General features: G+C 45.4%; 1 protein-coding gene across 1 annotated transcript; it reads right to left on the reverse strand.

Annotated features, from left to right (window-relative positions):
- Positions 1-1307: 1307 nt before the first annotated feature.
- LOC146337828 (uncharacterized) lies at positions 1308-25885 on the reverse strand. Its single transcript, XM_084815325.1, has 4 exons — positions 25729-25885; positions 22833-22847; positions 21627-21767; positions 1308-1438 (listed from the first exon to the last, which is right to left on the reverse strand). Exons 1-4 carry the CDS (start codon positions 25883-25885, stop codon positions 1365-1367), a joined length of 387 nt encoding a protein of 128 aa, XP_084671451.1. The 3' UTR covers positions 1308-1364.
- Between the last annotated feature and the right edge of the window lie 1857 nt (positions 25886-27742).

A 27742-nucleotide genomic window follows, 5' to 3' on the forward strand; every position in this document is an offset into this window, starting at 1 on the left:
AAGTGGCACCGGCTACTAGGGCCCCCTCCTCAAACTGAATGGGCTACCACTAGGGATGTCAGAGAATTCCGCCACGGATCTCGGTGAGGCCGAATGCCAGCGCATTCGGCCCCCCAAAATCGGTGGCGGAACAGTCTGCCCCCCCCGCCCCCCCAGGACGAGACTTACCTGGGGCGGATCTTCCTGGCGGCGGCTCTGGCGGCGGCTCCGGCAGCAGTTCAGCAGCGGTGGCTGCGGCAGCTGGTCTTCCGACCGGCTGCTGCCGCCGCCATTTCCAGTTAAAAAAAAAAAGACATGATAGACTACGTAAAGATTTACATAGCCTATCACGGCTAGGTTTAAAAAAAAAAAAGTGATAGGCTACATAAATGTTTACGTAGCCTATCACGGCTGACTTAAAAAACAACAACAACAACGCATGTACGCAAATGGCGGCAGCCACGGCCACCGCCATTTGCGTTCCTTATTTTGGCATGTCTTAGTCTACGTCAAGATTTACGTAGACTAAGACGGTGAAAATAAGGGGAACGCAAATAGTGTCCCGGCCAGGATTCCGGGGGGGGGGAGGAACGGAGCGCCTCCCCCCTGTCCAGGATTCCGGGGGGAGGTACGGAGTGCCTCCCCCCCCCACCATCAACATAATCCGCGAAAGGTGACTTTCGTACATCCCTAGCTACCATTCTCTCCCTCAAGGTGGTTCCTTCCACAGAGTCGTCTCCCTTGCTCCAAGTTTCTTGGAGTGCTTCATGACCCTGCATCGCTCCTCTGTTTTCATCTGACAACTAACTCTTAGGTCTCTTATTCCCACCCTCTCCTCTTCGATCTGCATCAAGTCAGACCTGTTTATGGATTTTCCACATTTATTTTTATTTGAGCAAATAGAGATTTGCCCAAATTGCGGCCACAATTGCAGCTATAATTTGCACAAAATGCAGCTGCAATTTGCACAAACCTCTACTTGGACAAATTTTTAAATTGCAGAAAACATTCACAGATTTCGGGGGAAACCTGCAGCTCAGCATGCAAATGCGAGCCGAGCCAGGCAGTTGGGGGAAAGTCTGTCAAGCCCACAAATGGCTGGATTTCAAAGTGATGGACATCCCTACGTAGGACTGTCAAGGGGTTGACCGACAGACTGGTGCAAACACTAAGAACTGGAAGAGAAGTGAGCATCCTTCTGGGGACCACACCGTTAGTCCTCCTTTCCAGGCTGGGAGAGGCAGGATCTTACCTCCCACATTCACTCCAGATAAGATACAGGGGGAATCCTGTGGGCAAATTGGTCCTGTGGGTTTTTTGCCCAGTCATCTGAGGCCGAGGCAGCGAGGAGCAGCACAAAACTGATGAAGGAGAAGACCACAGCACTAATCCGCAGGCAGTCCATTGTGGGGAATTGTCAGATCTCCCTGTGTCAGTGCACAGCACGGTTGGGATGAATCTGAAAGAAGAGAGAGACATCCATGTTGTGCCATACAAGCAGCTGTCACTTGTATCCGGGTGTCTCGCCCTTCTTAATTGCTGCTGCCTGCTGCCCACTAGTGGCCACGGGGAGGGGAGCACCCAGCTGGTGTGATGCAGCTTCCCCATCCCCAAGCTGTCCAGGCACAGAGGCCTGTAGCAGATGGCAAAGATGCAAAGAGGTGGTGCATCAGCCCATGCAGAGTGCGATAGGCAAGTGCGCAGCAAGCAACAGCATCTCTGCATCTGCAGCACCTGAACAGTTGCACCCTCTCTTCACTCCCCTTCCTTTGATAAGTCACATCTTATCCAGACATAATATTGTTTAGTGGTCCTAAGATGGTGCAAGCAACTATGGATCCTCTAATCTTTAAAACTGCTAGAATAAATAAATATTAGCCAGATGTGATTTTTTTCTTCTTCTTTTTTACTGGCCTTAAGATGGTGCAAGTGAGTATTGATTGTCTAACTGTTAAGGATCCTTATCCTGGTTTATCATCTCTACAGACTGTTTTTCTTTAAGCAAGTGGGTGGGACCTGCAACAAAACCTTGCAGTGCATTTTCCTATTCAGAATTCCAGCCAACCAGCCATGTCCTTTCCCACAGTACTCCATTTCACCCCCCTCCTAGTATTCTGTTGTTTTTCTCCAATAAAACTCAGTGTTCTGCAGCCACCGAGCATGCTCAGTCCTCATTTATTTTTGTTTGGGGGTGTTTTTTTCTCCCCTGAGGATTCCCCAAGCCTGCTGATAATTCCCTTTTGTCCCTTGGTGGTGTAGTTACCTAAGGATTGACACTCCATGAATGAGTTCACTATCAGCATATAGGATGTTATTATATGTTCCTTTTGACATTTGTGGGTAAAAAAATCTCCCCAATAAAGCATGATTGTGCTAATAAACAATAAAATATAAAAAGAATTAGCGTGTGGTGGGGGTTGCTCTGGACACACAGGAAATGGCCAATTCAAGAGCCAACTGTGGTCAGAATGGAACAGGAAATGACTAGCTGAATGGCTGGTTAATGATGCTGGAGACCAAGAGGGAACAGGAAATAGCTAATGAGGGCAAATTTCAGTTCTGAGGTGGCCAAGATAAGCAGCCACCATTTTAAACTACACCAAACAGGAAGATCTTTGCAGAGTGAAGGTTGCAGCCCTAAGCACACTTTCTAGGATGTGGTGGGAATGGCTTCTCAGAAAACAGATGATCTTGCCCATAGCGATGGACAATGTGGTATTTCTATGAGGAATATAACATCATCTCAAGTGTGATATGGAGCCACCATTCTTGTTCCATTTTCAGCCGACTGCAGCACAGCAATCCCTCACTGGCACTAAAACGATCTGGCATGGAAAGGACTCTGGAGATTTTTGCAGATCAAGCCACTGTTAGACATTTAGGAGGAAGCCAGGCTGGGTTGTATTTCTGGTCAGTGAGCAACTCCACAGTTGCTATGTATTGTACAATGATTATTTAAATAAGCTGGCTAAACACCATGGTTTGTTGTTGGCTTGTTTAGCAACTGACTGGAGTCTTTTTTAAACCAGGATTCCTGGTTCATATATAGCACTAAGCTGAGATTCTTTGGAAACTCAACAGATGTCTGCCTCCCAGCTATGTGGAGAGGAGAGGAAGGTGGGACTTTGCAAGCTCAACACTTCACTCAGGCTCACTGAGGCTTGTTCATGTAGTGCTCACCCATGGTTTAGTGTGAACCAAACCACAAAAACAATTAATCTGTCATTTCCTTATGGTTTCACAACACATTCCTTATTTTGGAGCTCTTTGGGGGGCTGAATCCTGAGTAGATGAGGACACTATGTGTAGGTAGTTCTCAGGTCTTGGAAGTTAATATTTAACTGGTTCTGGATGGGCTTACACTTCCCTTGAAGGAACAGGTGTGCAGCTTGGTGGCGGCGTGGGGGTGGGGGATGCTCTTCAATTCAATATTGTCTCTAGAGACCTAAGTGACCTCAGTGGTTTGGGGCACCTTTTTCCAGGTTTGGTTGGTTCAATGCCTGCAGCCTTTTCTAGACAGGGATAGCATTGTCACAATGATCCATGCTTTGGTGACTTCCAGGTTAGATTTCTGCAATGTGTTACATACTGAGTTGGCCCTGAAACTGGTTCAGAAGCCTCAACTTATTCAGAATCTGGCTGCTTTCTGACACTTTTACCTAAATGGAGTGATATTACACCTTTGTAAGGAATTACATTGGCTTCCTATCTGCTACCACTTCAGAGTGCTGCTTATCACCTTCAAAACTCTAATGGGATTGGGGCCCAAATATTTGAAGGACTGTATCATCCTGCCTCTGCATTAAGATCATCCGAGGATGCCCATCAACAGGGGAAATATATTATGAATTTACAAAAGAGATAGGCAACTCCAAGTTTGAAATTCTTTGTTTTTGATGCCAAATACATTTATGTTTGCCCAGGCATTTTACATTTTAAATGTGGTTGGTGTTGTTGCTGTTGTTTTGTAGTAATTTATTTACACTGTAAATCTTTTTAAAAACCTTTAAAAAGTAGTTATACTATTCTGTACCACCTAATATCCTCAGATCACTATGTGGCTTACATCAGGAATTGATTCATTTGTATGCTTGTTTGCTGTTTGGAATACTGTTATTGCCTCCCATCATTATATTGCATTTGTCTTTTTACAATGTTATGTATACTGCCCTGGGACACCCTGTGAATGAAGAGCACTTTATACATTTAAAAAGAAGTCTATAATACATATTGTGTTAATCCTTTAATTCGTGTGTTTCCAGAATCTCATTTGTGTGTTATTGTACTATGGTTCTGCTTCTAAAACAATTTAATGATGCCTAGAGAACCTGTTTTATAGGTTTCTTACCTATTTATTGTTTGAATGTATAAGCAAGTGAACAAACAAACCCTATTGCAAAAGCACGTGAACATGCTGGGAGTTTTCCCAAAGTGCAGCAGATGCTGTTTAATAGTCCTCTTGTAACTTTTATAGCAGCTCGAACTGCAAGTTTTATTATCAAGTTCTGCCGTGAGCCTGCTAATCTCCTCGTCATAAAAAGCTTCACCTGCTGGTTCCTGCACTCTTTGAGACACAGAAGGAAACCAGGCCTCCCTTCTTCTTCTGGTCGCTTGGCAGCCCTACATACCATGTTGCATAGGAAGCAGCTGAATGTGGGGGTGCCAAAAAGATCAGTTGTTAGCAGTTAGTAAAAGAAAGTGCTTTTTGCCCCCTGTGACTTCTCTGAGCACAATCTTTGGGTTGTGGCCAGTGGCAACAATCCAACATAGAGTTAAGCACATTTAAGCCCATTGATTTCTTGCTTCTTCACCTGACATGCAACTACCTTCATTGCCATGGCAATGAACCCTGGCTTAGATATCATAGAAAAAGAGACTCCCTCCCAGGAGAGGTGCAATTAGCCCCCACTGTGTCTGTGTTTCAAGGTAAGTTCTTTTATTTACACAAGTGTTTGGCTCCTGACTTGTTGGGTTTGGCATTTCAGGTTAGATTTATTATCATTATATTTTGTTTATTGTATGTATGTACATATATATATATATATATATATATATATATATATATATATATGTGTGTGTGTATTTTAATTGTTGTAATGTGATAGCATGATTTTAGGGTTGTTTTATCTCTGCTTGTTTGATTAATATTGAAAGGCACTCCATGATCTTTTGGAGGAGAGTGAGTCATAGTAATTCTAAATAAATAAACAGACAGACACAAATGCCTGTAGGATAGGTCTGTCAATAGCTAATGTAAACTCCATCTTCGGAGGCAGTCTATCTGAGCATCTCGGATGCCTGGAATAAACACCCAGGGAGGACTGTAGCCTTAAGCCCAGTTTGTAAGCTCACCAGGGGCATCTCAATGGCAGCCACTAGGATGCTGGATTAGATGGTCTCATCCCCTGAAGCTTTCATTTGGTTTGCACCCTGGGATGTACGGAGTTGCTTTGTGTTGTGCCATAGCCTTGTAGCGATGATAATAAGACTTAAAGAAACAATTTTTGCACAACTCCAGTGCAAAATACCTCATTTATGAACTTGTCTTTAATGTCCCTTCCTTGGTTCCATTCAAGTAGCATCAAAATTCTCCAGCCTTCAAGCAACTGAAAAATGCCCTTTTCCTTCCCACAGAAATGTATAGATGTGTCACCTCATATGGCTCAAAATCACCTCCTCCTTTCTTCAGATGAAAGCAGCTCTGAAACAAATCACTGGCATGGTATGGATCCTCCAGCCCTGGGTTGTTGTTCAGTCGTTCAGTCGTGTCCGACTCTTCATGACCCCATGGACCATAGCACGCCAGGCCTTCCTGTCCTGCGCTCCCTCCCGGAGTGTGCTCAAGTTCATATTCATTGCATCCGTGATGCTATCTAGCCATCTCATCCTCTGTCGTCCCCTTCTCCTTTTGCCTTCAGTCTTTCCCAGCATCAGGGTCTTTTCCAGAGAGTTTTCTCTTCGCAATAGGTGGCCAAAATATTGGAGCTTCAGCTTCAGTATCTGTCCTTCCAATGAGCACTCAGGGTTGATTTCCTTTAGGATTGACTGATTTGACCTCCTTGCAGTCCAGGGCACTCGTAAGAGTCTTCTCCAGCACCACAGTTCGAAAGCATCAATTCTTTGGCGCTCAGCCTTCCTTATAGTCCAGCTCTCACAGCCATACATTACTACTGGGAAAACCATAGCTTTGATTAGATGGACCTTTGTCGGCAAGGTGATGTCTCTGCTTCTTACTGTGCTGTCTAGGTTTGCCATAGCTTTCCTCCCAAGGAGCAAGCGTCTTTTAATTTCATGGCTACAGTCACCGTCTGCGGTGATCTTGGAGCCCAAGAAAGTAAAATCTGCCACTGCTTCCATTTCTTCCCCTTATATATGCCAGGAAGTGATGGGGCCAGATGCCATGATCTTAGTTTTTTAATGTTGAGTTTCAAACCAACTTTTGCGCTCTCCTCTTTTACCCTCAACAAGAGGCTCTTGAGATCCTCTTCGCTTTCTGCCATTAGGGTGGTATTGTCTGCATATCTGAGGTTGTTGATAATTCTCCCAGCAATCTTAATTCCGACCTGTGATTCATCCAACCCAGCGTTTCTCATGATGTACTCTGCATATAAGTTAAATAAGCAGGGTGACAATATGCAGCCTTGTCGTACTCCTTTCCCAATTTTGAACCAATCGGTTGTTCCATGTCTTCTTCTTACTGTTGCTTCTTGACCCTCTTACAGGTTTCTCAGAAGACAGATAAGGTGGTCTGGTACTCCCATCACTTTAAGAATTTGCCACAGTTTGTTGTGATCCACACAATCAAAGGCTTTAGTGTAGTCAATGAAGCAGAAATAGACGTTTTTCTGGAATTCTCTTGCTTTCTCCATGATCCAGAGAACGTTGGCGATTTGATCTCTAGTTCCTCTGCCTCTTCGAAACCCAGCTTGTACTTCTGGTAGTTCTTGGTTTGCATACTCCTGAAGCCTAGCTTGTAGGATTTTGAGCATCACCTTGCTGGTATGTGAAATGAGTGCAATTGTGCGGTAGTTTGAACACTCTTTGGCGTTGCCCTTCTTTGGAATTGGAATGTAAACTGACCTTTTCCAGTCTTGCGGCCATTGTTGAGTGTTCCAAATTTGTTGGCATATTGAATGCAGCACTTTAACAGCATCATCTTTTAGGATTTTAAATAGCTCAGCTGGAAGACTGTCATCTCCGCTAGCTTTGTTGTTAGTAATGCTTCCTAAGGCCCACTTGACTTCATTCTCGAGGATGTCCGGCTCAAGCTCAGTGACCACACTATCATGGCTATCAGGAACATTAAGATCTTTCCTGTATAGTTCGTCTGTGTATTCTTGCCACCTCTTCTTAATCTCATCTGCTTCTGTTAGGTCCCTGCCTTCTTTGTCCTTTATCATGCCCATCTTTGCACAAAACGTTCCCTTGAGATCTCCGATTTTCTTGAAGAGATCTCTAGTCTTTCCCATTCGGTTGTTTTCCTCGATTTCTTGGCATTGTTCATTGAAGAAGGCCTTCTTGTCTCTCCTTGCTATTCTCTGGAACTCTGCATTCAGTTGGATATATCTTCCCCTTTCTCCTTTGCTTTTCGCTTCCCTTCTTTCCTCAGCTACTTGTAAAGCCTCATCAGACAGCCACTTGGCTTTCTTGCATTTCTTTTTCTTTGGGATGGATTGAGTTGCTGCCTCCTGAACAGTGTTACGGACCTCCGTCCATAGTTCCTCAGGCACTCTGTCTATCAGGTCTAATCCCTGAAATCTATTCCTCACCTCCACTGTATATTCATAAGGGTTATGATTGAGGTCATACCTGAATGGTTTAGTGGTTTTCCCTACATTCTTCAATTTAATCTGAAATTTTGCAACAAGAAGCTCATGATCTGAGCCACAGTCAGCTCCAGGTCTTGTTTTGACTGACTGTATAGAGCTTCTCCATCTTTGGCTGCAAAGGACATAATCAATCTGATTTCGATGTTGACCATCTGGTGATGTCCATGTGTAGAGTCGCCTCTTCTGCTGTTGGAAAAGAGTGTTTGCTATGATCAGCATGTTCTCTTGGCAAAACTCTATTAGCTTTTGTCCTACTTCATTTTGTACACCAAGGCCATGCCTGCCTGTTATCCCGGTGATTTCTTGACTTCCTACTTTAGCATTCCAATCCCCTATGATGAAGAGGACATCTTTTTTTGGTGTTAGTTCTAGAAGGTGTTGTAGGTCTTCATAGAACCGATCAACCTCAGCTTCTTCGGCCTCAGTGGTTGGGGCATAGACTTGAATTACTGTGATGTTGAATGGTTTGCCTTGGATTCGTACTGAGATCATTCTATCGTTTTTGAGATTGTACCCCAGTACTGCTTTTCCCACCCTTTTGTTGACTATGAGTGCTACTCCATTTCTTCTAAGGGATTCTTGCCCACAATAGTAGATATGATGGTCACCTGAATTAAATTCGCCCATGCCTGTCCATTTTAGTTCGCTGATTCCCAAGATGTCGATGTTCAATCTTGCCATCTCATGTTTGACCACCTCCAGCTTCCCTTGATTCATTGATCTGACATTCCAGGTTCCTAAACAATATTGTTCTTTACAGCATCGGATTTTCTTTTCACCACCAGACACATCCACAGCTGAGTGTCCTTTCGGCTTTGGCCCAGCCGCTTCACTCTTTCTGGCGCTACTTGGAAATACCCTCTGCTCTTCCCCAGTAGCATATTGGACACCTTCCGACCTGAGGGGCTCATCTTCCGGCATCATATCTTTTAGCCTTGTGATACGTTCCATGGGGTTTTCTTGGCAAGAATACTGGAGTGGGTTGCCATTTCCTTCTCCAGTGGACCACATTTTGTCAGAACTCTCTGCCATGACCTGTCCGTCTTGGGTGGCCCTGCACGGCATAGCTTATGGCTTCACTGAGTTACGCAAGCCCCTTCGCCACAACAAGGCAGTGATCCATGAAGGGGCCAGCCCTGGGACTGTACATCAACAGGGATGGGCAGGATTGGCACATCCTGACAAAGATAGCAAAACTTTCCACTTAGCTTTATGGCCCATTCCCTTCCTTCTTCATTCCTCTCTGAACTGCTGATATGACCCACTGGCAAATCCTGTTGGGGATACCTTGCTCCTCCAGGCAAATATATCTAGATCTCTCTAACCCATATCTGTATCTGTATGTTTCTGAATATTGTTTCCTGTCAGATTAATTAGACTGACACACATAGGCAACTCCTTCAGGGACTTTCAATGTATGTTTCCTACTCGTTTGCATTTTGTTATTTGCAGGGAAAGAACACTGTTTCCTTCTTGAGGGTCTTCCCAGTTAAGGCTGGGCACAGCCCCCCCCCCCCAATCTGCTTTGGAGACAGATTCAAAGGTCCCGAATCAGCCCTGACCTGTCTCAGCCTGCTTCGGAGCTGAGTTGACCCACTTCAAGGTCTGGAGCCAAAGCAAGATTTGGAGACCTGAAGCAGGGCCCCCTGCCTCCACTGAGCAAGCCCCCCTGCCACCACTGCCACCACCACCAAGCTTCATGAGACCCCGCTCTCCTTACCTGGACCTGGCAGGAGGATGCACAGCCATTGGCCTCTGCAAGGGTGTCACCATTTTATTTTTTTTTTACTGGTGAGTCTTCTTACTGGAAAAAGATTAACCATTTTCTTTCAAAATGGTGACTCCCTCCAAGGCAGTGATGGCTGCTCACGCTACTCAGGGGTCCAGGTAAGGTGCAGGGGACTCTCACAGCAACTGTCCAGATTGGGCCGAAGCACCCCGAAGCACTTTGGAGTGATCCAACCCACTTCAGAGTGCTCCAGCCTGATCCTGACCTGCTCATGAACCATGCCACTGCAGCCTGAAGAGCCCTGATCCACTTTGGGATTTGGACTGAAGCGGTGCACAACCCTATTCCCAATTACAGACCTTTTTCTTTGCCCCATAAATAAAGATTGAACATAATGCTCTATTTCCCATGTGTATTAGTGTGGCAGGGAGAGGAGGATTGATTGAAAGCATTTCCGTCTTTCTGAAAATTGTTTCCCATCCTTCGGGATAGCATCAGGGGCAGGCATTGACACCCACTGTCAACTCCCAGAGCCTCCTGGCTAGGCTGGCCACTTAAGCATTATCAAAAAAGAGGGCAAAACATGATGTAAATTTGCATAAAGTGTAATATATTATAAAAATTGAGTGATAATGATTATTTAAATAGAAATATGTTGCCTTCCTCTTGATTTTAACTTCCAAAGGATGTCTCATGATTGTGAACACAGAATGATAGATATCAGCAGAAGCCAAGCTGAAGACCATGTGTATATTTGACCCTGTATAGCAGGGGTGGGGAACCTCAGGTCTGGGAGCTAAATTTGGCCTTCCTGAGGCCCCTCCTCCTTTCCCCCAAGTACCAATCATTTGTTGGTTTCCTGGCTTTTGTGTGTCCCACCTTCCACCCCATTCTAAAAGGCTGAAATGCCTTTCCCATGGCTGAGTAAGAGCTTTAAGCTAGAATATGCTGGTATGTTTTTGTATTTTTGTCCCTTCCCCTTTTGCCTTTGGGTCTACACTCTTTGCCTTTGACCCCACCCACCACTGGAATGCAGCCTCTGAGATCTTCTCTGAAATTGAATTTGTCTCTCAGGCTGAAAGAAGTTTCCCACCCCCGGTCTATAGGAAGTCCTTTAAAACATTTAAAAAATAAATAAATTGAACAACAAATGTTAAAACATCAGAGACATACCGGGGGGCGGGGAATCCCTCCTGAAAATTGGGGATGAATATTGGGGGAGGGACATGCATATGTACTATTCAATGAAGTGGCTGGATGGTCATCCTTTCTTAAGCTCATTAAAAAAAAAGATTTCAAAGGCAAGCTAGAGTTCAGCTGCCATACACTTTAATACACTTTAATATCTGAGTCTCAGATGCCCTAGGGAATTATGGTAGGTGATAACACCTCCTTGTTCCCAGGGGCACTGTGTGTTGGAAACATAGAGCTGACCCCATGGGAGATTTTGCCCACTGGTGGACCTCCTCCCATGTCAGTGGCAGCATGGACCCCCTTAAATCTGGGGCTGTGACCTCTAATTTGATTTTTGAAACTGAGTTTTTTTACCCTGCGACAACATAGTATTTGATCTCCACATCTTTGCAGTGAAATGAGATTGTGCTTTTATCTGAAACATGCATGGGTGAGCGATATGCACAGACAGAAGTTCCATCTTGATTATAACAAATCTAAAAAACAGATGGCACATAACAATGAATCATTTTTAGGGGGAGCAGGGAGAATAAGTGTTCTGGACATTAAAACAAACAACCAGATACCAATTTTCTCTTTCTTCAGGATGGTATAATCTCAGTGAATTGAGGCTGACAAGTATGAAGAAATCAAGAGAAGAAAAATACTTTAAAAACCCTCTTAAATTCCTTGGTCATTATGAGCAGCTCTGCTGATAAGGAGCTGAACTTCGGCCACGAAGATCATAGTCACATATGAGGAACCGACTTGCAAAATACAAGGGTTCCATTTGCGTCTAGGGATGTCAGAGGGATCCATTTGGTGGGTGGAGCTTGATGAGCATTCGTTGGCTCAGCCCCCCAGACTTCAGTTTGTCTTCTGCTAACTGGCCTGACTAGGTCTGCAGCGAGTCGGGCCATGTAGCAGATTTTTCTTTTTAAAAAATTCGCACAAATTACAGCCACAATTTGCACAACTTTGCACAATTTGTGCAAAGTTCGGCCACCCAACATTTGCACAAACTGTGCAAAAGTATGGCTGCAATTTGCTCAAATCATACAGAATATGGCCACAATTTGCTCAGATTATGCAAATTTGCTCTATTTCTGCAAATTGCAGCCCAACAACAACAATACCAACCACAAAATGAAAAAGGTCCCTGGACTTCAGGTAAAGGTTTTGACTCAGCTCACAAATGCAAGCAGGCAGGTAGGCAGTGAAAGCCCATCAAGCCCCAAAAGGGCTAGATTTCCAAGTGACAGACATCCCTATTTGCATCTGTCTCATGAGGAATGGACTGAATATGGAAATTACACCTGGGTGAAGCTTATGTTAGTAATTCAAAATACTATGTTCATAAATCACATGATACTTCATTACAAAAGACGATGGACTTTTTTTGTGTGTGTGGGGGGGAGGCTGGGAATGACCACAACATGGGTGAGATGCAACCTGCAGGGCCTATCCTGTGCCCCTCCCCCTGCCTTTTAATAAGCCTCCATTGGTACCAATGGGGGCTTTGCAAAAAGCATAATTGGCACATGGGCATTTGTAGTGCTTATGCTGGGAAGGAAAGGCTAACCCTCCCTTCTGCATGCAATGCCACCATCCTTGAAAAAGGTCCCCTGCCCCACTGCAATTACACTTTCGAAAAGGTACTATTGGTGCCAATGGAGAGAGGATTGTACTATGAAAGACACGACACTCACACAGACTCCTTGGCCACCTCATAAGTAAGGGAAGGACAAGAAGCCTGAATCCCACCCATGAGAATTTCTCCACATTTTTCTTCTCCTTTGAACATTTTTCTGAAAAGCCATTTCGTTTCTCAAATTGAATAAGAATGGTTGGGGGACAATATGGAGGAAATTTTCAGCATAGCACAAGTATTTGTATTTCTTTTCATTGGCTTAATGTAGCTGTAGACACAGATATAAATGATTGCCTGGAAATGTTTAAGTCAGGGCCAGCTCTGGGTTGGGGGGGGCACTTGGCAAGTTGCCCTATATGGTAGGCCCCCCAATAGTGATGTATGAGAAATTCATTTCTGTTCATTTTTGATCAGGATTTAGCAAGTTTGCACCTTCCAGACCAAACATGGACTCAGACACAATCTGTGGTCAAAGTCTGTACATTTCCAAGCTTGCAATGTGATTCGCAGATCCACAAAAATGTGTTCAGCAGCATGCATACATTCGAAAAATGCACATGAAAAATGAGTACCTTTGAAAAATGCACAAAAATATGCTTTAATCAATGGGAGAAGAATGTATACTTTTCAAAAATGTGCACAATTGATGCTTACATTTGGAAAAATACACATGAAAATATGCATGGATTTTCATGCGAAAAGGCAAAAACAGTGCTTGCAATCTGAGAAGGACTTGAGTCAGAACAAGCTTCTAGCTGGAATTTGGATAACTTCCATGAGCTCGCGTTCTGCTGATTCGCACATTAGGGATGTCCAGTGGACTCCCTCCCCCATTTGCGGACTGCACAGCACTCACCTGACCCATCTGCGAGTGCTGCACGGTCTATGAGCATCCAGCAGCCTGCCTGCTCCTTCCCTGGAATTTTGTGTAACAATGGCAGCTCAGGCATGTCCAGGAAGGGAATGTTGCATAGATTGCAGCTGTAAAGGGTGATCCATGCAACATTACAGGTGTGACACCAAGAATGTTGTGATTGCACCCTTCCTGGCTGCAATCTACGCAACTTTCCCTTCCCAGAAATGCCCAAGTTGCCATTGTTGTGCAAAATGGCGGCTCAGGGAAGGAGCGGGCAGGCACCCGGAGCTTGATGGTCACTCACTGAGCCATCGAAGGGCTTGCGTGGTGCGGCAAGCCAGTGCAGGAGGCCGCGGTGGCTTGGCAAGTGACCAGTGGCCCCAGACGGAGGTGAGTCCATCCATCCCTATCACACATTCCTACCCCCCAACAGAAGGTGGCAGCAGGTCCTACTCTGTCTCCTCTCCTTGAACAGATGGAGAGGGCAGGTGGCCATGGTGGCAGCTCCTACTCTGCACAGCCATTGGAGATCTCTTCCCTGCCAAAGAAGAAAAGTGGACAGAGATGGTAACTAGGAGCAGCCGATCTCCCCCACCCCCCACAAGAAGAGGAGTCAGCTTCTCCTTGCCACCACTTGCTGGGGCAGGCACCACTGCCACCTGCCCTCCTCTTTCATAGCACCCTTCCCCAACCTGGGGCCCTACAGATCTTTGGACTGCAACTCCCATCAGCCCCAGCCAGCATAGCCAAGGGCCAGGGATGAGCAGCTGTTGTTGTCCAATACCTCTGGAGGGCACCAGGTTGGAGAAGGCTGCTTGATGCATTGGAGAGAGGGTGAGGAAGAGACACCATGCTGAGGAAGGCAGCCCGGGATTCGACCACATTCTGCAAGCTGCCCCGACCCTTACTGTCACCCAGAGAGAGGGCAGACATCGCTGGCAGCTGCTGCTCCCGCAACAGTGCCGGCTCCATGTTTTTAAGGGCCCTTGAGCAAGACCCTTTCATTGGCCCCCCTCCCTCAGGCTCCCTCTACCTTCTCACCACCACTGTCACCAGCTGCTCTTGCTCCCTTTCCTCTTTGTCATCACTGCTGCTGCTTGCTTGCTCGCTCACTTGACAGGCAGAGAGCCAGGGAGCAAGTCGGCAGTAACATCTCCTGCTCCTCCTTCCCACCACCATTGTTGTCTGGGCCAGAGTGAGAGCCGGGTGAACAAGAAGGCTGTAGTGGTGAAGAGGAGGCGCAACTCCAGGGGCCTGTTTTCAGGGGGTCCCTGCTGGGATGTGGGCCCTTGGCACGGGCCTAGTCATGCCTACCCTTGATTCCAGCCCTGTTGTCCAGCCCTAGTTTAAACTTTAAATTATTATGATTTCCTGCTGCCTTGTGCATTGAGTGTTTGGAAACTCCAGAGGCTGCCTTCCGCAGGGCCAGTTTCCACGTGAGGAGAGAGTGCTGGTCGCTTACAAAGTTCTTGTGATGTCTGTGTATCTCCTTACGTAGTCTTGTGATTTGGCTGGCTCAGTCCTGACCCCACCGTTTGTCTGTTGCCTGTCTGGGGAAGTAGGACTTGCATTCTCGCACTTGAGCTTTCATAGGGAACTTATTCAAGCTGATTCCATTTCTCACTTCATTTCACTCTGTACTCTTACCACTTACACACCTGTATAGGCATGGTTACAGGGTGTGCCGAGTGTGCCCAGGCACACCCTAATGTCAAAAAAAAGGGGGGGGGAGAAAAGTGGCTGTGCGTTTCAATTTAATCGCATGATACGCTCTTTCAGTTTTAAAGTATGGATTCTTGTATTATGCAATAAGCGCCAAATTGCATAATATATTGTAGAAATGTACAGGAAGCCCACGTTCGCTCGCAGCGTGCGTCCCCGCTACTGCAACACCACAGTGTCATTGGTCCTCCCGTCCCAGGCCTTTTCCAAGTCTATTCAGTGCTTTGCAGCCTTACCTGTTACAAGCTGAAGCTGTTCATGTGAAAGAACCTCTTCAAAAGTAGCACATGTAAAAAAACAAACTAAGAAGTACAATGTCCCAACAGCACCTCGACTCACTCATGATTTTGTACATTGGACAAGAATTGGCTTCATCAGTTAATTGCAATAATGTGATGGAGGAATTCAAACCCATAACACCTGCTGATCAAGGTCTCATTCTCCAGGAAAGGAAGATGAAGAAACCTTAATCTGTTTTAGTCAATTTGGGTTAGCTCATTATCTGGTTAGAGATAAAGATCATGAAAATTGACTGTATCTTTGTATACGCCTATCACTATAGCAAAAATATGGTATTTTGTGTCTCATTTTTTAGATTTGTATTCTTAAAGATTAGTTGTTATTTTTTAAAAAAAAAAGTTTAGTGAAGTTTTAGTTTCTTTAGTTTGTCTGATGAATAAAATAATGTTCTTTATGACTGAGTATTCAATAAATGTTCACCTTAAAAAAAAAAAAAATTCCCTGGGTGCACACCCTAATGAAATGTGCTGCACTCCTATGATTTTATCCTATTGGTTCTGCTGTCATTTGGTTATGTTGTCATCTCATAACTGTTTGAGCTATCATTTGGTGTTGGTGTCCTTTCTCATTTGAGCTGAGCACAGTCTCTTTCTTTGACGGATTTGTCGCCTGGGATTGAGGAGGGCCAAGCACCACCCTGCCTGCTCTCCTCAAAAACACAACTCTGTGTTGTGAGGGTTCCTTGCAAATGCTAGCAAAAGCTTGAAGTGGTTCTTCAAAGGAATATATGTGAGAAACATAGATGGTTTTGCCCAGCTCCCCGCCCCTCTCCTGCCAGTACAGCAAAGCAAAATAAAAAACCCCAAACCAACCAGTGAAACAAAACATCCCAATACCCTGACCACGTCAAAGACAGAAGGGCGCCTGGATCATTAGTGACCTGTCAGCTGTCCTGCCTGCCGTCTGACTGCAGAAGCTGACATTGTTCTTTTTGAAATGCTCCAAAGCATAATTTACTGCTGAGAACAAGGGAACGGTAATTCCTTGGAAGTACTATTTCCCTGGCAGGAAAGTGCCATTCATCTGGTAGCTATAAATGGTGAAGAAATGTTTACACAAACAAACCGCAAATCAAACAACGTTAACAGAATTTGTTCATATTATAATGAAATCATTTTAGTGGTGGTGATCACAGGAACAGAGCAACATGGAAGATACTGTTTACTAGAACAGGCCTTGTTTATATGATTAAGAATATCTGTAATTGTCTTAGAAAGGACAGATTCTGGATATTTATCCTAAAGCTCTTTTGGGCAGCAACAAGTATTTATACAGAGGTTTTAGGGGCATTTCGCGCATTATTTTTTTAGTGCACACCCATGACGTTTTAAGGGCACACAACATGTGACTGAGATAAAATGGCGCTTGAAAACATGTATATCATATGAGTACACACATCAGAGAAGACTGATTGTCTGCAGTTCTGTGCTGAGTGAACATACACATGGTGGCAAACCCAGGTTTGCTTGTGTGTAATGTGTGAAACAGCACTGGAAAATGCTTTTTGCCTAATAATCACATGGGTTTATTTTTGTAAACAAAGGACAGATGGTCCCAAATGGACTGGTGATTATTTTTTTGCAATATTGGAGACAATTTGTAGAAACATACTTGGGGAAAAGGGTCTCATTCAAATGCCAGCAATGGACTTGTCAAGGACAATTCCTCCGCCAAAGATCTCATGGGCTTTAGACGAAAAGAGAGAGAGCAAAAGAACAAGGGATGGAGGAGGACCAGCTGCTTCTGGCCACAGCACAGAGATGGCTGGGAGCAGAAATAGGCCCTCCAATTCTAAATCCAGACCCATCCTTCTGCCCTCATTACCAAACTGACTTTTTAGGTGTAGGGATTTGCTCTAGGTCTACCGCGCTCCATTGCAGGCTTTATTTGTACTGCCCCATGCTACCATTACAACTCCAAATGTTCTCCCAAAAGCAGCAGTGCCTTTTCCCCATGCTCATGCTGTTGATGAGACATCTTTTAAAAAGTAAGCCAGTCCACCTCTCAGGAGAGAAAAGCAATTACTTAGACAGGCAATAGGTGAAACAGAATAAAACACGACCCAAAATATCTGAATCACTGAGCTCAACATTATCTCCTCCCTGCTCATCTCAGTAGAATCACACTCTGGTTCTCGAAGTCTGATGGCCCCAAATATGTTATCTTCTACAGAACTGCATGGCTGTTGTATTTGGAGACCTCTCTAAGAACCTAGTCCAGGGGGTAACAGGAAATGTCATGAAACCCTCACACCAGCTGGGGCTGGGGGGGTGTTGTAAAAAAACACACCCTCATATAAAATGGATAAGCTCATTTTGAACACAGGAGGTGATAGTTCCTGGTCCTCAAGAGCAGGGATGGCAAGATCTCAAACTTCTGGGATCTGCAAGTGGTACATGCAGCATAATGTGTCTGTGAGGAGGGCTGCTGTTCCAAATTCCAGACCCTTCATTCCATTCCCCTCCTGTCCACCGGGGTTTTCATTTCTGTCTTCCAGCAGTTTGCAAGCATTCTGTGCCTACTAAGCATGCACAGTCCACATTGGCCTTTTTTGGTTATTTTACCCCTTTATGCACCCCCCAAAAAATATTGTGTACCTTTGAGTTTCCCTGAACCTGCTGATACCTCCCTTTTGCAGGTGGGTGGTACCATTTTGGCTACATAAGAAATGGCACTCACAGCCTGAACATCAGAAATAGAGGGAATTATTTTTATTTGTATTAGTTTTAGTATAACCTCAAGGTCTGCCAAGAAGCAGCAGATGCAAACTAGATGTTGGGGGTGGGGGTGGGGGGAGGGTGAGCATAGAAGTAAGGAACAGGGTGCCTCTGAACACATGTTCAATCTAGGAATTTGTTTAATTGTTTTCAGGACCAGAATTAAGCCCAGAATCCTTTCCCGCAAAATAAACACTCCTGGATTTCCTCTAAGCTTTCTTCATTCCAGCAGGCTAATTCATAAGGAGACAGGAAGAAGGCCTTTCTATGATTGCTATTATTAAACAATTGGACTTTTGCTGATTTATGCCTGCCTGCTCACACTATAGGAGAGGTGATAGTGAGGTCCTTATTAAAGAAGTCCTCCCTTGGCACACTGGATCCAGGAAATTCCAGGCCTTTGACCAGATCAGGGCCAGGTAAACATGATCAGGCACACGCCAAAGGCCCACACCACAGCAGGGACACATTGGCAAGTAAGAATGCATGAGAAATTTGTTTGAGCTTGTTTTTGATCAGGATTTTACCCAGTTTGCGCCTTCTGGACCAAACATGGAGTTGGACATGCTTGAAGTCTGTACATTTCCAAGCTTGCAATGTGATTCATGGAGCCCCCATCCCCCACCCCGCAAATGCATCCAACAGCATGTGTAAATGGCAAAATGGAAAAATGCACACATTTCAAAAATGCACACATTAAAAAAATGCATACATTTAAAAATGTGCACAATGGATGCATATATATATATATATATATATATATATACACATTTGGAAAAATAGGCACAGAAATACACATGGATTTGCATGCAAAAAGAAACAAACAAAGCTTGAAATCTGATACAGACTTGAGTTGGAACAAGCTTCAAGATGGCATCTGGAAAATTTGGGCAAGATTGAGTTTTGCTGATTCACCTCTCCATACTGGCAAGAGCCCCCAGGAGTTGCTCCTCCTCTTCCTCATTGCGACCTGCCTGTTCACCTGCCTCTTTCTCTGTCCCAGACAACAAGAGGTCATGAGAAGGAGGAGCAGTAGATGCCGCTGTCTTCTGCTCACTGGCTCCCTGCTTCTGCTTGCCAACAATGTCAAGCAAACGAGTAAGAATGTCCGTTGCCAGGAAATCTGCCCCTCTGGGGGCTTGCTGGACTTCTGCAGCATGCCCAGCTCAGCTTGCTTTTGTGAGCTGAGCCACACAGTTTCTGCAAATTCCAGGGACTTTTTAAGTAATTTTTTTTGGTCTTGGCTGTAGTTTGCACAAATAAAGAGTTGCACAAATCATGGCTACAAATTGCACAAATTTGCGTAATTTGTACAAATCACAGTCAAGTTTTGTGTAATTTGCGCAATTCATGCAAATTCAAAAACATTGGAAATCCACCTGCTGGCCCAACTCGCTGCAGGCTGAGTCAAGCCAGCCAGCAAAAGGTGGAATGGAGTCCGGGCAGGGTGAGCTGATGAAAGCTTGTCAAGCTCCACCCCCCAACCAGATTCCTCCGACATCCCTATAAGCAAGTGGTAGCAATGATGAGAAGAGGATGAGGTGCAACAGTAGCTGATGACAATGGTGGTGAGAAAGGAGGCTCACCGAGGGAGGGGGCCCACTGAGTGTCCCTTGCCCAAGGGCCCTCAGAAACCTGGAGCAAACACAGGATCAGATTAAGCAGCTTTATGCTGAGACAGGCCATGGGCCCATCTAACCCAGTCTCGTCTCTCCTAAGTGATGATGGTCCTGCAGGATCTCAGATGGAAACTTTTTCTTTGCTCTTCTACCCGTGGTCCTTCTAAATGAAGATGCTGCTGGGAGATGCGCTTGGGCCCATGTGCCTGAAAATCAGATGCTCCACGCTGAGCTGCAGCTCCTTCCCCAATTTGCTTGGGCAAGCCAAGAGAGTACATAGCAGCTGTTCAGCAGCTGGCACATCTGAAGGAACCAATCATATGGGCCCCTATCAGTCTGGCTTCAGACCAGGTATAGGATGGAAACTGCATTGGTTGTGCTGGTAAACAACCTTTGACTGGGTTAAATAGGGGCGTGAGACCCTTTGGGAGGTTTTAGCCCTCTGTGACATATGATACTATCAGCCATGATCAAATCCTTCTGCACCATGATGCAAAAGGTAGTCTGGGGGAGAAGGGTTCCTCCCAATGGGTGATGTGGTGCTGCTGGGGGTGTATTTTATATCCCATGCTCCTTAACATCCACACAATGCCACTGGGAGAGTTTGTGCTGAATCATGCCAGCAAATTCCAAAGTGGGGATTTTGGAATATCTATCTATCTATCTATCTATCTATCTATCTATCTATCTATCTATCTATCTGTAACATTTGTATCCCACCCTATATCATTAAGATCTCAGGGCGGCGTGCAGATAAAATCACTTCAAACAGTATGAAACAATAAATAATTTAAACAGCTAAAAACATATTAAACCATTAAGCAAGCTAATACCAACTGAAAAATCTAAAACAATAAAACAGTTAAAACACTGTGCAACTTTAGGGAATTCAATTCGCCTTCAAAAACTTGGGTGAAAAGCCATGTTTTAACTTGACGCTGAAATGAAATCGATGTCTGTGCCAATCGGGCCTCCAAGGGGAGGGCATTCCACAACCAGGGTGCCACAGCAGAGAAGGCCCTCTCCCACATCCCACCATAGCGTACAATGTATGTCTTGCACTAGTGGGACGTACACCATGACATAAGGTGTATGTCATACATCACAGTGTATGTCTCTTACTGGTGGGACGTAGAGGAGGGCTCCTCTAAAAGATCTCAATCCTCGGGCAGGCATATATTGGGGAGGTGCTCCCTCTCCCTCTATATGTGTGTCCCCTGCCTACCCATCTGTCTGTCGCCCCTTGTCTGCCTACTGCATCTATTTGTCTCTCCCCTCCCATCTGTCTCCCTCCCCACACACCCATCTGTGTGTATCCCCGTTCACCTCTCTATCTGTCTGTCTTTCCCTACCCACCTGCCCACCATGCCTAGTCATCTCCCTATTGCCCCACTGCATCTGTCTGTCACCCCCTCTGCTCATTGCATCAGTACTGCAGTCTGTACAGTATTCCAGGGGACAAATTCCAGGGACATCTCTCACACACTGGCCAACTGTGAGGGAGAACCAGAACCAGGTGTTTGGGCTTGTCCAGCTCTCTGAAGAGCTGTGGTAGTGGCAGGAAAGGGGGTGGGTGGGGGAGCTGGTGGGCAGTATGCAGCAGTGTCACGTCCTCCTTGTGGGAAGGGAGTGTGTGATTCACTGATCTTCCCACTCTGCTGTGTGAGGCAGGGGATTCACCCTACCTCATGAGAGGGGGGCCTTGGCAATATAATTAAAAACAAAAGCAAAAACACCTTGCTGCATATAGAAAACAAGCACACGGGGTGGGAGATGACTTATAGCACTTTTCCTCTTGTGGTGCTAGCTTTATGTGTGCATGGATTTTTCAGCCAGGAAGCAGTTCAAAGGGTGAACCTCCACCTGTAGTCTAAATGGTACAGTCCCAGAAGGACTCTACCACATGATTCTGCCAAACCTGTAGGTCAGCCCTACCTGTTCTGTCATTAAAGCAAGAGTTTGGTCATGAAAAAAAAAATGTATCTGCCAAATTAGATGATTTGAGGAGCTTGAACTGGCTTTGGAAGTGAACACTTATTACCCCACTATACCTGCAACAAAGCTGGCAATAGCTGAACTCCTGGTCAGGGTGAAGGAGCCAAGTTGGGACAGAAGAAGTGTAGCCCCAAGGCCAAAGAAAGAGACAGTGCCAGCAATCATCCCGAAAAACAGGAAAGCGCGGGTGGCATGGACTGCACCTACATAGAGCCAAAGAAGGGGGGGGGGGTTAAATATAGAAACAGTAACGGATGGCAGCATTGCAGAGATCTCAAGTAATCAAACACAGTAAAAGGTTCGATCGTGAACCACTCATAAACATCAAAGCAAAATAGGTTTAAGAGAAAGTGTGTGTGTGTGTGTGTGAGTGTGTGTGTGTGTGTGTGTGTGTGTGTGAGAGAGAGAGAGAGAGAGAGAGAGAATGTAGTTTTCTTGGGTCTTTCTGGAAAACTAACGTTGCATAAATTGCGTCCATAAAGGGGCCACCTGTGCAACATTACAGGCATGAATGCGCTCGGCAAACAGGAGTCCGGGGGGCTGAGTGGCAGGGAGTCTGTCGAACTGCCTCCCCACATCAGGCACTCATGACATCATAGGAAATCGAGGGGATGATACTTGTCATTAGTACTTTAAAGTTCATCTCCAGGTGGATCACATCACACGCATCTCTTTGTAAATAGGTATGGAGTGGCCACCCATTCCCCTGCCACTGCTGCACTATGGTGTGGTCCCGCAGAAAGGCCTCTCCTGCTGATCATAATATTCTGGCAGGTTCATAGTGAGACAAGCAGTCTTTTAGATAGCCAGGTCCTAAGCCATTTGGGGCTTTAAAAGTTAAAACCAACGCCTCGAATTGCACCTGGTAAGCAATTGGCAACCAGTGCAGGTGTTTCAGGGCAGGTGTAATATGGTCCCGATACTGTGCGCTGGTTAGCAGCTTAGCTGCCACATTTTGCACCAACTGAAGCTTCTGGACAGTCTTTAGGGGTAGCTCCATGGAGAGCACATTGCAGTAGTCTAGCGAAGATGTACCCCAAACATGAATAACTGTTGCCAGGACAGACCGATTCAGGAAAGGTCACAGCTGGTGCAAATGCACCCTTTGCCACTGCCACCACCTGAAGATCCAGGGTGAGCAAAGGATCAGGGAACACTCCCAACTTATGGATCTGAGCCTTCAGGGGGCGTGCAACCCCTTCCAGGACAGGTTGTTGTTGTTTTTGGTTTTGGTTTTTCCCTGAGTCAGGCTTTCTACTAACCAACAACACCTTCATCTTGTCTGGGTTTAACCTCAGCTTGTTCACCCCATCCTGTCCATTACTGAACCCAGTCAAAGTTCAAGAATTTCAACTGCTTCCTTGGTTTTAGGTAAGAGCAATAGAAACCTTAGTTCAGGGTAGGAATGTAGGAGAAATCCGCAATGAAACCAATTGAGTTTCGATTTCTATGAATCTGCCCCACAGATTCCACATCAGTTTTTCCCAAGTCACACAAATCCTGTGGACTTGCAGACCAGGTTTTGTTTTTTAAAATTTCTGGAATTTTATGCAATCGTAGAAAGATATGTAAAGTAATAATATATTTTTTTAAAAAAAACAGCTGAAAATGTGCATTTCTCCCTTAGGCTAAGGCATGAAAAAGCACATTTGGGGGGGGGGGATTTCTGCATGGGGGCGGGGTTACACATTTCCGCAAGTGCAAATTTGCATAAATACAAATTTGCGCAAATGTGGATTTGCCCAAATTCAGGTAATTGGGAAAAACCAATCTCCATCAAAGAGCTGATGATGGAATGAAAGGCACCTGGCAATGCTTGAAACACTGACAGAACAGATTTTACAAAATCTGTACATCCCGAGTTCAGGGCTTGAAATCCCCAGCAATGCCATGTAGCTTTTACTGAGCATCCAGGCTGGGGCAAGATGGAACACTGCAACTGCCATAGACCAAAGGCCACAGGTTGGGATGGAAGCACAACCTTCTGGAATGTTCCTTCCAGCAAGGGCTGGAGTCACCACAAAACAGTGGACAGGATCCAACAAGGTGCTTATCCCTCTGCTGACTCCTGTCCTTCTGATTCCCTACTGCGGGTGGTGGTTCCCTCCAATGCTGTTGTGCAAGTGGAACCCCTTATGGGAACTCCACCAAGCTCCGGATGCCCCAAAAGTGCTAAATTGACAGAGCTGGTGGACCATAAGAGCACCATTGGATTCTGCCCTATGGCTCCAAGCCTCATGTGGTTAGCCAGCCCAGAAGAATAACATCGTGGTTATGGGATCAAAAATCACTGAGAGGTCCCGGAAAATCTGACATCATTCAACTTCTCACATCATTCAACTTGATAAAGATACTCGCTCTGTAAGCTCCGCTAGAAGAATCCAGCTTCAAGCGTGGGCCATGTGTCATCAGCTTGAGGCGGCCAAAGAAAGGATCGAGAACACTGGCTATGAGACTGGCATGCTTTATGCTCAGGGCTGGCCCTTTCATTAGGCAAAATAAGGGAGCCACCTTGGGCAGCAGAAGCTGGGGGAGGTGGGGAGTTGTGGTGAGGTGTTGGAGGACAGAGTAGTATATGCCACATGGCTTGCCATGTGCCTGTTATGCTAGTGGTGGAGGGACACTGTCCTTTGCCAGTGTCAGATTTGAACTCAACTGCCAGTCCAGTCAGCTTTTGCACATGGAGTGAGCAGGCATCATGACATTGGCAGCAGGCAGCAAAATGTCTCGGCCCAACCCTGCTTGTCATCTGCAACACAAACAGAATGAAGAAACCTAACATGCACACTATTGTTGCATCTCTTATGAATTGTTGTAAACCTCCCAGAGAACTTTGGCTATGGGGAAGCATAGAAATGAAATAAACAACAACAACAACAACAACAAACTAATGGTTCAGATCTTGTCACCCTGCCCAGTCCTCAACAGGTTGTGGAAGTGAAGGAAGAGGCAGGTGTATCATGTAACATGTGTTCTGTGAAGTTCTGAGTCTTCTCAGAAGCTTCTCGGACCTTCCATGATGAGTAGATCAAAGCTTCAATAGCTTCTCTGAAAAAGAGCTTGCCCACCACTGCCAAGCTTCCCCTGTGATTAAGGATGTCAGAGGAATCTGCCGTGGATCAGGACCACTTACCTCCACTCCAGGAGGACTGGAGGCAGAACGGCACTCAGCTGCTTCTCACCAGCCAGAGCCGTTCGCCTCTTCCCTGTCCCTGCCAATTGCCATGTCTTTAAAAAAAAAAAAAATGGTGATAGGGAGGATGTGCCCATAGACTTATACACAAATAGAGTCATAAGTCTTGCATATAAGTCTATGTGTCCATAGACTTATACGCAAGTTTCATGGCTCTATTTTGCGTATAAGTCTATGGGCACATGTGATCAGCAGGATGTGCCCATAGACTTATATGAAAAATACAGCTGTGAATCTTGCGTATAAGCCTATGGACACACAGACTTATATGCAAGATTCATGACTCTATTTGCATACAAGTCTATGGGCACATCCTCCCTACCGTCTTTTTTTTTTTTTTTTTTTTAAGACATGGCAATCAGCAGGGACAGGGAGGAGGCAAACAGCCCTGGCTGGCAGGAGGGAAGGTAAGCACCCCCAAGCCAGTTCCCCCCCCCTGAATCCAAGCAGAGCAGAACCACTCTGGAGGATTCCGAGGGGGGGAAGGAACGGATTGCCTCCCCCCCATGGATTCCCCACCAGAACAGATGGTGGGGAATCCGTACACCCCTACCTATGATGCACAGCTCCACAGAAATGCTGGATGTGTCCTAAGACACATGCTTGGTTGACATGGAGTGACGCTGGAACCCAACAGACCTTCCAAGAACACAATGAGAACTGGGTGTGTACTCTAGGATCCTTTACAATATTCAGGGAGGTTGTGGCTGATATACAGGGTTTCCTTGGCAGACAGGTCAATGCAGAAAGGGTTCCCTAAAGGTAGAATCTTTGCAAATGGCTGCTGTATGGAACAGTAGGGTTATTATTCTCAGAAACACAAATGATCAAGGAGATGAAGAACCATAAGCTGCTCCCTGAACTGCTGCAAACCTAAGAAATGAAGAAGAGTGCAGAGTGCCTGTGAGTACCACAGTGCTACTCACCTTCCTGTCCCAGGACAGGGATGAACTTACCTGATGCACTCATCCCGAATGATAAGCATTTGGAATTGGCACAAACGTTCCACAGGCCAGAATGCAAATCTTTGGCTGCTATCCAGTAGTCTGAGCTCAGGGAAATGAGCAGCAGCAGGAGACTGATGAAAGAGCAGACCACAGCGCTAATCTGCAGGACAAGCATCGTGGGAACTTTCCAATCTGTGACAGCACAGCACAACTGAAGTGAACCTGGGGACGGAGACGTGAAGGTTGGTGCATATCCATTTGTGGCAAATATTGGGATCCATATTGCCCAGCCTGACTTAGCTAAGCAGTTAGGAGACTCCATCATCAAATGAATCAAAGGATATTCTACACCACACCAGAGAGCCAGTGTGGTGTAGTGGCGAGAGTGGTGGACTGGAAGCCGGGAGATCCAGGTTCTTGTCCCCACTTGCCCACTGAAGCTCACTGGTTGACTTTGGGCCAGTCACAATCTCTTAGCCCAACCTACCTTGCAGGGTTGTTGTTGTGAGGATAAAATGGAGAGGAAGAGAAAGATTATGTACTCCACCTTGGGTTCCTTAAGGAGGAAAAAAGGTGGGATAGAAATGTAATAAATTAATAAATAAATATTCTGCAATAAAATTTCGTGACTGTATTCCAGCACCCAGTTCCACACAACTGTGCATCTCAAGCCAAGAATAAAGTTTTTCGAAGTACAGTCCCATGGGAATCTTGTTGTGATACCTCACATTCTGGGAAACATCTGTGCCAGGATGTGGTAAATAGCTGACAATGGAGGTTCTAGTATCAAAATGGGATATTGTAAATCAAGGGGGTCACAATGGTATTAAGTCATAAGCAATAACAGCCATAAACTAGAAACATTATCAACCCAAGACGGGGCATCTGAAATGAGAAACATCGGGTCTCTCTGGCTAGAATGTACATTAGGGATGTACGGATTGTGTAAAATCCATTCCGTCTGTGTTTCGCAGAAAGTCAGGTGTCTTTTGTTCCATATTTCACGCATTGATGGAATTGGATTATTTTTGGTTCCAATTTGCATTTGTGGAAAATGTACAATTGCACAATTTCAACATGTGGAAATGTGCAATTTCCCCAAAATGGGCATTTTCACACTTTAGCCTATGGGGGAAATGCACATTTTGGGTCTGGTTTTTGTGTGTGTCTTTTTCTCTGATAAAAGGAGATGCAGTTACTCCTTGCACTGGGGGAAATTGAGTGGAAGCGGTTAAATGGCAGGCTAAGCCTGCCTAAATACTTATTTGTTTGTTTGTTTATTTGAAACATTTCTATCCCACCCTATAACATTAAAATCTCAGGACGCCATACAGATAAAATCAATGTAAACAGTATAAAACAATAAATAATGTAAACACCTAAAAACATATTAAACTATTAAACAAGCTAAAACCAGTTAAGATCTAAAACAATAAAACAGTTAAAACAATGTGCTAGGGAATGCATTTAGCCCTCAAAGGCTTTGCTAAAAAGCCACTTTTTTACTTGGCGTCAAAATGAGACCAATGTCTGTGCCAATTGGGCCTCCAAGGGGAAGGCATTCCACAACTGGGGTGCCACAGCAGAGAAGGTCCTCTCCCACATCCCACCATAGTGTATGTCTCGTACTGGTGGGACGCAGAGGAGGGCTCCTCCAACAGATCTCAGTTCTCGGGCAGGCCTATATAGGGAGAGGCGCTCCTACAAATATCGAGGCCCCAAGCTGCTTAGGGCATTAAATGTCATCACCAAAACTTTGAATTCCAACTAGAAGCATATTGGCAGCCAGTGCAATTCCTTTAAAACCAGTGTTATATGGTTTTTATGAGGTGTTCTGGTCAGCAGTCTTGCTGCTGCATTTTGCACTAGCTGCACCTTCCAAGTCATCTTCAAGGGCAGCCCCATGTAAAGTGCATTGCAATAGTCTAATCAGGAAGTTACCAGTGCATATACTATGATGGCTAGGCTATCCCTGTCCAGGAAAGGCCGTAGGTGGCAGATCAGCCAAAGCTGGCCCCAAGTACACTGGGCC

Source organism: Heloderma suspectum, chromosome 10 (assembly GCF_057233095.1).
Source record: "Heloderma suspectum isolate Gila_16-S chromosome 10, 16-S_ref, whole genome shotgun sequence".
Classification (NCBI taxonomy): Eukaryota; Metazoa; Chordata; class Lepidosauria; order Squamata; family Helodermatidae; genus Heloderma; species Heloderma suspectum.